General features: G+C 38.9%; 1 protein-coding gene and 1 long non-coding RNA gene across 2 annotated transcripts in view; one reads left to right on the top strand and one right to left on the bottom strand.

The window, feature by feature from the left end:
* Positions 1 to 7151: 7151 nt before the first annotated feature.
* Positions 7152 to 12020, bottom strand: part of GGPS1 (geranylgeranyl diphosphate synthase 1) — a 91996-nt gene continuing 87127 nt past the window's right edge. Inside the window, exon 3 of the mRNA XM_018571720.1 lies at positions 7152 to 8038. Coding sequence (XP_018427222.1) covers positions 7280 to 8038 — 759 coding nt within the window. The 3' untranslated portion in view covers positions 7152 to 7279. The remainder of the gene's footprint in view (positions 8039 to 12020) is intronic.
* Positions 7956 to 12020, top strand: part of LOC108799799 — an 18133-nt gene continuing 14068 nt past the window's right edge. Inside the window, exon 1 of the long non-coding RNA XR_001942047.1 lies at positions 7956 to 8041. This is a non-coding gene — a long non-coding RNA (uncharacterized LOC108799799). The remainder of the gene's footprint in view (positions 8042 to 12020) is intronic.

The following is a 12020-nucleotide window of genomic DNA, read 5'->3' as shown; positions in this document are numbered from 1 at the left end:
TCATGAATGAACAGGAAGTGATGTAAATCACATCGTGTTCATTCATAACTGGGGACACAGTACTATGTGTCCCCAGTTATTTACAAACACTGGAGTGATCAGCTAATCGCTCCAGTGTTTGTCCTGCACAGAGGACCGGTACATATCACTGATATGTACCTATCCTCTGCCTCTCGGCCACGCACAGAGGGTCTCAGCTTCTCCTCTGGATCTCCCCTGCTCACCCGGAAGGAGGCAGCGGGAGATCCGAGAAGAGAAAAAAGCACTTCAGCCGCGGGGGGGCTGGGGTTGACGGAGCCGCTGTAACAGCAGCATGTGCAGTGAGGAGAGAGCCGCCAGCTGTCAGATCCAGGCCGAGCGGCTCTCTCTCTCCTCACTGCTCGCCGTGCTGCTGTGATAGCGGCTCCGTCCCGTGCCGCCAACTGCAGCTTCACTTTTCCTCAGATCCGCGCTGAATACAGATGAGGAGAGCAGCGGGGATCCAGAGAAGACAGGACATCGTGATCTACCAGTGATCGCTACGTGATCGACTGGTAGATCGCGATCGACCTTATGGGCACCCCTGGCCTAACACATCAAATTTCATCTTGGCATGCAAAAAAACTGGAACTCAAAACTCTAGTAGCTCATACTTCATCTGTACCAGAATACACAAGTAGAACTATAAATATTCCAAGACATATATCCAAGGTCTGTACAGTCTGAAGAATATCTTACCCCCTCTTAAATAGTCTATCAATACACACAATTGGAGAATTGGGGTTTGTAGAGACATAAACCATTGCACAAGTATAAAAAAATGTATAAATCTTTAATACAAATCATAATATATACAAATAGTAATCAACAATCAGATAAAATCTAATCAAGGAACCACAACCCTTCCATCCTAGTTACAGCCTAAGTAAATACAAGTACCATAATAGAATAGAATATCCATGCCTCAATTATGTCCTTCTTCCTGTAAATTCGAATTAATAATGATAATCCAAATGGCTTGGGTAAACAAGGATGGTATCCCAACGCGTTTTTGCTTCTGTGCTTACTCTGTGGATCCAGGGTACTTAATCTGATATAAACCCATGATTACTTACGGAGTACATAACTATTAAATAGGTAATTGGCAAAACAGTATTTATATAATGAACATTTGATTTATAGAGGCGGGAGCATGCCCCTACTTACCCAAGACTGGATGTCAGGAGAGAAGAGAGGGGATCCCTACCCATAGAGGAAAGGCGTCCTTGAATTTCAATGAATATAACCTTACCTTTACTAGTAATATTAGCGCGACCAATATCCAATTTTTGGATTTGGATATCTTGAAAAATGGGGAAAAGATGGATACAAGAACATATTTCAAACCGACGGATAAGAATGGCTATATCCCTACCTTTTAGTTGCCATCATCCGAATTGGCTCAATGGGATCCCTAAGGGCCAATTAACCTGTATTAGGTGGAATTGCACTAGGGAAGAATACTTTTATAGACAATCGGAGCTTCTGATGGATACATTTAAAGAGAAAGTTTATATAGATAGTGATTTAAAAAGGGTCCCGGAGGAGGTCCTAAAGAAAGATAGAACTAAATTATTGGGGCCCCCTACCAGAACTAAAGATTTTCCCCTTTTAGCCTTTATTACAAATTTCTCGGTCCAATATAAAAAACTGGAATCTATTTTTTAAAAACATTGGCATATCCTAAAGAGAGATACAATTTTGGGCCCGATCCTACCTACTAAACCTAAAATAATCTACAAAAGGGCACCGAATTTAAAAACAAGATTGGCTAAAAGTGTTCTGGACCCACCCAAACGTAAGGCCACTTTTTTTTGAAGGTAAAGGGTTTTACCCGTGTAAATATTGCATTGGTTGTAGAACTATAGGAGCTAGAAAGAAAATAACCTCCTTTAGGTCAAATACTAATAATAAAAAATATGAAATAAAGAAGTTTATTTCATGTCACAGTAAATTTGTCACTTATTTATTAGAGTGCCCTTGTGGATTACAGTAAAAAACGACAGGAAGAGCATGTGAACAATATTAAAAATGGTTTTAATACACAGTCTGTCCAGACATTTTAGGATTTTTCACAATCGTGACCTTAAATATTTAAGAATAATGGGGATTGATAGAGTAGAAAAACATTAGAGGGGTACCAACCTCACCCGTAAGGTCTCCCAAAATGGATCTTTTTGCTAGATACTATGGCCCCCAAGGGGCTTAATATTGATTTTGACCTTAATTGTTTTTTAGAGTAATAATTAAAGATACATTATGAGGTATATTCAACTATATTAAATTAACTGAATCACTTCCCTAAATTTTTAATTGTTATCATTATTAGTTTATTTATTCTGATTAGTGGAATGGGATTTTATTCTCTTATGTGTCTATTATAATATCTGATGGGATTTTAATGAGATTTTATTCTCCTATCTGTCTATTACAATATCTGATTAGAGTTCTGTTATGTATTTTATTTATTCTTAATTTATATAATTTACTTAATGTCATTCATTTATTTGTTTATGAGTTGAATATTTTATATGGGAAACAAAAAAGGAGGACATCTAGTGGTTTATCTGAATATTGTTTTGTATAATCCTTTTTATCTGTTACTGGCTGAATGCTTTGTACAGGAAACAAAAGGGAGACATCTAGTGGTGTTTGTTTAGAATTAGGGATGCACAGATACTTTTCGAGTACCAGTGCAGATACTTGCCATTTTCATGAGAACTACCAGGGTTGCAGCGGTTGCAGCTGGGACCTGGCTCTGGCACTCCACCACTGTCTTGAAATCAGTCTGTATTGTTTTAGAAAAATTGTCACATGACAATAAACAAAAATGTATCAGTACTCGTACTTGTAAGTACTCGACAAGTACCAGTACTCGTACTTGCAAAACTGGCATCTGTGCATCCCTTTATTTATATTTATAAAAACAAAATCTTACATTAAAACAGAGATGCACAAATGCCAGGAGCTCCGTGTGCTCCTTACAAATGACAGCTGCCTCCTAATTTTTACATTTTTCTCTAGTGTAGTCTTGGAGCTCAAAAGTATCGGTACATGTACTCGTACTTGTATCGAGTACTGTACTTGGTATCTGTGCAACCCTATTTAGAATGCCTGACTTAAGCCTGCTATAAATGAAAAAGAATGGTGTGGCCAAACAGACCTGTTGTTCCCTTGAAAACGTCTCAATGACGAAACGCGTCAGGGCGGGTCTGTTTGACGCTACACCGAATGCGGAAGTGCGGGCGGGCGCTCGTTGGATTTTACCAGCCGGTTATCTCTTACCTTTGGTGTGAGTTTTTAATGTGTTTTCAATAAATTTAACTTGATTTACTGCACAACGAGAAGTTCTTTTTTCTTACGAATGTGGGGACTTCATTATACACGGGTTATCGTGGTGGAGGTATACAAGGAAGAAGCTGGGAAACATTTTGGCTTATCAGTGAGCTTATTTTGGCTGCCAACCAACAGCCATCTATATGCGGTGAGTGCGCACCCTTTAGGGGGATGTCTGTGTGGCACAACGCAACTTCTGGAGCAATCACTAAGCACTTTGGGACTATATACGTTGCACTTATCTGAACTTTTTTCACTTACGTTGCACCTATTTGAACATTTTTCATGGATTATTTATTAATCACTCTGGGTGTGATATGAATTTTGAGCAGAACGTTTTTTTTCTCATGTTTTTTATATATGGATTATTTCATATGGTTTTTTATATGATGAAAGGAATTCATAATTATGTGATCATGTTATGAAATGAGTATTTATTCACATTCATGTGGCACAACATGTTGCACTTTTTTGTATAACTATGCACATTGTGTTGTTACGGTAACTTATTTATCAATTAATATTTGTTCACCCTTTTTTTAATTAATTAATTTAAAGGATTAAGGATTTCTAGCGTTGCATATATATTATCAATTTGTTATTTGGGACCAAGTTTTCTGAGGCGCAGCAGCTTTTTTCCTTTATTATTTATTTGAGGGTACTTGTCCATAAGCGCAGATTTGAATTTATATCATATGAAGCTCTGCATGCTGATATAAAATCATATTACATTCATTAGTTAAACAAACATATCTTTCGTTTATATACAAATAGAGTTCATCCACTTCCTGGTCTACTTTGGCACAAATTATGTAATCGTGCCCAAGCGTTACATCTTGGGAAGATTACATAACCAGTGCATTAGTGGGAAATCTGTAATCTCAAGAGATCTCAGGGAAAGGCACTTTCCTCCACTGAGATGATGTACATGGCCACAAGTCCTAGTCACATGTGCCAGAGTTCTAGGAAGTAAAGGGAGATCTAGAAATGTGCCCTTAGTTAAAATGGCCACTGTCAGAAGACTGGAAAAAAAGAGAAATAAGGTATGCAAAGAATACAAAGCCTGCAATTATCGCTAAGTATTTTTTTTGTTGATTGTCATTAAATAGTTCTAAAGGCGCCTTTGTTGTTATTTTAAAGATTTGGTAAAGTTCCTCTTTAACACTGACTGGAAGGCTTTCAGTTAAAAAAAAAAAGGGGGGGCCTGATACAAAGGAACCTGGTAAAATGACTCAACCCAAACGCTAATTAGTTACAGTATCCCATATCATTATAGAAACAGATCTAAATCCTAGCAGTAATTTAACCCCTTGGTATTCTTGTACCAAGCCTATGAATCTATAGTGACAAAAATGACATATTGCCATTATAGGATTGCATCAAATGTTTAACAAGATTAGACTGACATAGGACTTTTGGGTTACTTCCTCCATAAAAATGTCCTCCCATCCTAATTCTCAGAGGACTTATAATCAGTATAAGAAAACAGTGACAAATATGATTAAAAATAATTTACCTATTGTATCAAGATATAAGGAACTTTACCCCACTATCAGTGCTAGGCTGTCAATTTTCGAGCCATAGGGTACCCCACTTTAGGCTCCATGTTGTCCCTGAGTTATTTAGACACCAGAAAAAAAATTATAATAATAAAACTCAGCTATCTACTGTTGGTTTATTTAAACGTGGATTAAAAAAAGTAAAAAGGTACTTCTTATTGCAGGGTACACAGGAACACAAAAAAGGTTAAATCTTTGGTAAATAGAGTTTTTCCTATTAAACAATTTATACATTTCATTACAAAATATGTAGTATATGTTATTGAATGTTTCTTGTGTTCCCTGCAATATGTTGGATGCACTATATATCCTCTGATAAATAAGATCAGAATTTTTTTTTGAGGGGGGAAGTAGTCTGAAAGCCATATGTCCATCTAATGTGGCCAAACATTTAATGCAAGCCCATAATGGCAATGTCATTTTTTTTATTTTGTGGTGTGGAGAGGATAACATTGCACGTAAAAGGTAGGGACCATCATAGAAAGCTGTAGGAGCAAGAGACACTGTGGAGTCATAGGCTTGGTACAAGAATACCACAAGGGTTAAATTACCGCTGGGATTTATACCTGTTCCTTGAATGATAAAGGACCATGTAGCTGTTCAGAGTTTGGGTTGTGTCCTTTACCAGGTTCCTATGCATTTGCAACTGTATACTGTATACATTGTTATTTTAGACGTGGCATTTATTGTGTATTGTTTTAGATGATTCATTATGCAAATTGTTTTGGGCTGCGTAGCACCTCCTTTATATGGTTGTAAAGGTATTTAGTGTACTGGGGGGAGGGGGTAGTATGAACCAGCTATGGCTAAGACCATGTGTAACTGAAACAGGACGTGAATGAGAAGAGAAACACAGATGGTGAAAGAGCTTACAATTTGTTAGGGTATAAGAGAGGATGCAGAAGGTAGAAAAGCTTGGTATCTATTAGCGTGGGTGCATAAGTTTACAGTCTATTAGAATATGTAGGGGTTGTACAGAAAGTGAGAGATTTTGTAATCTATTTGAGTATATAGATATTATATGTAAGATGGAAAAGTTAACAGCCAATTAGGGTATGACTGTGTAACACAGAAGGTGAAATAGTTTAAAGCTCATCAGAAAGTAAAGTAGTAATATAGAATAATACTTTGTGGTAAAAAATATTTGTGTGAAATTTAGGTTATAATTTTGGAATATTTGAACATGACCCACATACAGGTGAAACTCGAATAATTAGAATATCGTGCAAAGTTCATTTATTTCACTAATGCAACTTAAAAGGTGAAACTAATATATGAGATAGACTCATTACATGCAAAGCAAGATAATTCAAGCCGTGATTTGTCATAATTGTGATGATTATGGCTTAAAGCTCCTGAAAACCCCAAGAACCCCAAATCCACAACCTCAAAAAAGTAGATTATTACATGCAATCAATAAAACAAGGATTGTACATAGAACAATATCGGACCTCTGAAAAGTACAAGCATGCATATGTTCTCAGTACTTGGTTTGGGCCCCTTTTGCAGCACTTACTGCAATTACTTTTGCACGATATTCTAATTATTCGAGTTTCACCTGTAGGGTCATGACATTGATACTGGAGAAATTGTGAGCATGTGCCACTATGCCAGTGAGAAATGGATATCAGCTATAACAGCTCTTGCTGTGGCATATCATACTCAACAGAGGAAGGGGGACAATGTTACAGATGTATGTAAAATGTATGTGTTCCATAACTGCATTCAGTCTGATAGGGCTTAAAGTAGTATTAAAGGCTGGTCAATTTTTACCTTAATGCATTCTCTGCATTAAGGTAAAAAACGACAAGTGCCTTTTTGTGTTCCCCGTCCCCTCCACACTTACCTGAACTTCCTGTGGAAGAATACTGAGGGCAGGAGGAGCCATAGGCTCCTTCTGCTGTCAATCAACCTGTTGGGAGAAGAGGAGGGGTGTGGCCTGTCGCAGGGCTGTGTGTGTCTATGGACGCACACAGCTACCGTGGGCATGGCCGGGAATGCGCATGCATGGGTGCCGCTACAACAGCCGCAGGGGGTGGGAGAGAGAGTGATGCGGGGACCCACTAGAAAACGAGGAATTGAATATTTTTAAGGAAAAAGGTGGGCCTCCTAGGTGTAAAAAACCCCCCCAAAAAACTAAAGTCCTAATATCACTTTAATAGAGTTTACAGGACTGTTTTTGTTTTGTACTGGTTTACACTATACAGAAGAATAGTAAGGTGTTCTAAGTCTACTTTTAATATAGAAAAAAATGAAAAAACAAAAACAGAATTGCACAATTAATCTGTTTGTTGTATTTAATATTTTATTGATAAACAAAATTAAGTAGTAAGTTACACTTCTGGTACACTCAGCAATTGGTGAGATTATGATGGGCTTTTATACATTTGGCTTAGATGTTCAATTATTGAAACTAGCTCAGGATTTCCCCCTAATAATTGAATGTGTCCATATGCTTCCTTTTCTAACTCTGTTAAAGTCTGCCTTGTGTATTCAAAGGATCCTACCTTGTCTAGATAATGCACACAATATTTCTTGATGTCTACGTTCTCTGTCCTCTGCCGCAGAATATTTTGGACCTGGGTACATTCAGGCTTTGACCAAATTGCGTGTATTGTAGGAAATGAAAACTTTCCCTCTGTCAAGTCTTCACAGAAACTTTTGTTTTCACTATACTCTTTAGAATTTAAATTTGCATAATCATCTCTGATTTGAAAGAAAAGTCCCAGGGTGTTTAGTAGAGGTTTCAGATCTTTATCATAAGATGAAAACAACTGCATGAGGCCTACAGCTAGACCAAATAGACCTCCAGTTTTCTGCAAAACCATACTCTTGTATTCGGATTCAGTAGGACAAGTATATGTATCTCTCCAGTATATGTCCAATCCTTGCCCACGGTGCAGTTCAAGCAATTGCCTTGTGAAAACATTGACTGCATCTGGATGATTAAGTGTTAAAACCTTCTCCAATCCTAAAAAATACGCATAATTTGCACAATTTATAACAGATGGAACACCATAAATGCTGTGGGCAACTGGGAAACCTCTGCGAAGTTTGGAGTTGTCTTCAATGTCATCAATAAGTAGGCTGGCATTGTGAAGCATTTCGGTCACTTCAATTATTACCTGGTGTAATAAAACAAAAAATGTATATTAAACAAACAACAGAGGTTAATTTTTATGATAAACAGTAATCCATCCACACTTTTAGCCTCCATTCAATGCAACATCGTAGAGGTGCTGAAGGATGTTGTGTGGCACTGTTGTAGGGCAGCCAATTCATTTGGAATGCCTATCGCAGCTAAATTACACTAAAACAAGTGCAAGCACTTTTTAAAAAAAATTGAATTGTACCACAAAGCGTGGTTATGGTTTACCATGGGATGTGGTGCAATACAATGCACATGCACTGGCTAAAGCTGGCCATACACCTATAGATTATCTGCAGATTTTCTATGGTCAGATGGAAAAAGTGCAACAGATTCCTCCGTCTACGCTAAACTATGTGGATGGAGGAATCTCCCGCTGGGCCAAGCTTCAGGATCTTGCTAGTTGGCCCGCTGGCTCTCAAAATACCTGAACAATGCCTGCATCCAATCAGATTGTTTAGGTATTTTGACAGCCAGCGGGCCGACTAGCAGGATACTGAAGCTTGGTCCAGTGGGAGATTCCTTCATCCACACAGTTTAGCGTAGATGGAGGAATCTGTTGCACATTTTCCTTCTGACCATAGAAAATCTGCATATAATCTATAGGTGTATGGCCATCTTAAGGGCAGGTTCACACCATTTTGCAGACCAGATCTGGAACACAGTGCATTGCGTTTTGTCGCATTTTTTCCATGTTTCTGAGCAATTTTTTGTGCTAGTTGTTTAGCTTAAAATGGGCTTTCAGGTGCGTTCCAGTGCGTTTGTATGAGTTTTTGATGCGTTTCCATGCATTCCAGTGCATTCCAGACCAGACAAAATGAGACATGCAGTATTTGTCTGGTCTGGAACGGACTGCGCTGGTGTTAACAGAGGCCAGAAATAGCATAGGGATACATTAGGATGCATTTTGGGTCTGGAAACAATCTGGTCTGGAGATTATCTGGATGTGGTGTGAATGGGCCCTATGTGTGTTGTGGTGACATTTAGAAAAAATTGGCACAGTATTTAACATTGCAACATGCGATGCAGGATTGCATGTGGCATCACATGTACTCCCATCCTGTAAAGGTATAAACAAAGTCTTAATGCTTCTCAAACTAATTTTTATTACTTGATTTTCAAATGCATAATACAGTGTTTCCCCGAAAATAAGACCTAGTTTTTATGAGCCAAAAAATATGTAAGACAAGGTCTTATTTTCGGGGTAGGTCTTATATATATATTTTTCTTAATGTACAACATTAATAGCTCTTTAAATGTACAACATTAATAGCTCTATTGACGGAATAGCTCTTTTTGCACTCATCTTTCAGCAGTTTGGTAACCAATCGCTGAATGAGTGCTTTCACTATGATTCCTGACAGGCGGAGTGCATTTGGAATCACTCCGCCTGTGACAGGAGCCGGCGCTATGGAGGTAGCATCAGCTTATGCGGCTCTGCTCCCTCCGCTGCCGCCCCGCTTCCTCCAGCTTATGCTGGCTCCGCTGATTCTCTCCGGCTTCTCCTGCGGCTCTTCAAGTTCCGCCTGATGCCACCACCGGCCACAACTGGGTCTTATTTTCAGGGTAGGTCTTATATTTTAGCAATTACAAAAAATAGTACTAGGTCTTATTTACGGGGTAGGTCTTATTTTCGTGGAAACACGGTAGTATATGCATAGAAAGCAGCCATTTTTCTGATTTACTGTTGCATCCCAGAACATTTTCCCCTCATTTACCAGTCCCTGACCTTTATTTTGTTATAGACAGGTGTCAGTTCTGCACCTTATCAAATCTACTTTTTGTAGTGTACTCTTATCAGTTTTTTGGTGGGGTCAGATATGACTAATTTGGTAGAACATTTGTAAATAAATATTTTAATATATTAGGTTTGCATTAGGAAAGAATAGTGAAAACTAAAATTTACAAAATTCACTTTCCTGTAATTTTAATAATGCATCTTTTATGTAACTTGCAAAGTTAAAGAAATTTACACAAAAAATATAACAGAGAAAGTCGTCTGGCTGAAAGGATATTACATAAGTGTGCTTTTTTTTGACAGAGCAATAGTAAAGCTAAAAGTAAAAGTTTAATTTTTGACTTGTTTAATAACATATTGGAATGCACCCAGGAAAAAAATCTGTGTAAATTAAACAATGAAAAATTAAATAAGCCAGGTTTTCTGTCACAAAGTTGCATAATTGCAACATTTTCACAAGTGTGCATGGGGTTTGGAATTACGTTAGAGCAGACCTGAACAAGCCCAGAAAGCAGTTGATTACTACAAGAGTGATTTTTTTGCAGTTATGAAAGGTAGTGAAGAGCAGAAGCAGCTCTTCCATAGTCAGTTAAAGATGACTGCTGGACTTACAAGAAGTGCTGATGAAGTCACATGTGACATCATGGCACTTCTTTAACACAATGCAGGTGCACTGCGGAGGACTCTTTTTTTAGCATTCTGTAGCAGAATCAGAAGCCAATGAGTTAATCATACTAATCTCTTGGGCTTGCCCATTGACAAGTAATAGGCCAAGGTATCTTGGCCGTGTTTGTGGGAGGAGTTGCGGCGGCTCTCCTCCCCTTAAGAAGGGTGACAGGGAGCTTCAGGGCACGTCACAGCGAGGTCGCGCTTGACCCTCCCGCCCTTCCCCAGGTTCTATCATTTCACTAGAGCGTGCCCACTTATTTGGCACGCTGACCACAAAATCATGGCACACATCAGGTTGGTATCAGTAGGGGTCATGAAGGTTCGGAAGCCTAAGTAACTCTGACCACAAATGCCCTCAATGACAGCTAGTGCTTATAACGTGGAACCCGCTGTAGCTGCTGATAATAGGTGCAGTTTTAAAATTGGCGGGAACTGCTAAACCAGCACCATTTTAAGTATTTCAGTTTAACAGTCCATAGATTGGATTTCTGGGTTAATTTTTCCACCCTTTATTTTCATCTAATAATTCTGCAAATAACAAGCTGCCTGCCCTTGGGTGGCTACTCTCACTTCTCCACTGTATCTATGGAGGGAACCATGGTTACCACCCAGGATGGACATTCATCCAACTTTTTACATCTCCATTATATGGGGAATAGGGAGATAAGTAGTTTAGAGACAGAAGATAAGACTGTTTATGATTCCAGCTCAACTCGCAGGAAGTGAAAATAACACTGCATTTCTGGTAGGATCAACATATTTTCTGAACTCATATTTATGTAAAATTAACTTTGGGCTACATTTGTAGTGTTTATGCATTTATAAACAGATGATGGCAGAAGCCGATAATACTTTTATTGTAATCTAACGAATTGCATTAGAATCTCATAGGCTTTCGTATAAGCTTATGAGTTTCTGATGTAATTTGCCTCTAGATAGGCAGAGCCAGCTATGTGGAAAAGCCTTAACCCCATGGTTCTCCTTTTAAAATGAAATCTGTTATCAAACTTACCGGTTCTTTTTGAAACAGTCCCCCTGAGAATTCTCTCTCCCCAAGCCTGTCGTCTGCAGTCAGTAGCGGACCTAGGGAACAAAGGGCCCTGGTGCAAATTATTTTTGCCCCCCCCAAACCCATATCCCCTTTAATACCCCACCTTATGCAGCGCTTGTGACGGGCCCCCTGAAGGCCGCGGGCCCTCGGGCAGTGCCCGACGGACCGAATGGTCAGTCCGCCCCTGCTGGAGATTGTGCCTTCCTTATGATTTTATACTGGACAGGAAGTTCAAAGAAGCAGAGCTTAGAGCGTTGGAAACATGATGACTGTAAGGGCAGGGGTAGAAATATAAAGAAATGATTTCCTGGGCAATGTATATTTGTTTGATCTAGATTCATTATTGAAAAAAGTTGGAGCGTTTAATACTACTTTAACCATTTTTGTAAATAACTGTTAATGTTGGGCTCTGCTCACTCTGCTCTCCTTCCCAGTGGCGAAGCTAGACAATCCCTCACCTGGGGCAAAGACTCCACCCCAAGTTGCTCCCCCCCCAAGACA

This window comes from Nanorana parkeri, unplaced genomic scaffold (assembly GCF_000935625.1).
Source record: "Nanorana parkeri isolate BGI_ZX_2015 unplaced genomic scaffold, ASM93562v1 scaffold1817, whole genome shotgun sequence".
NCBI classification, from domain to species: Eukaryota; Metazoa; Chordata; class Amphibia; order Anura; family Dicroglossidae; genus Nanorana; species Nanorana parkeri.
Note: the sequence above shows the minus strand (reverse complement) of the source record. Positions and strands in the feature narration are given on the sequence as shown.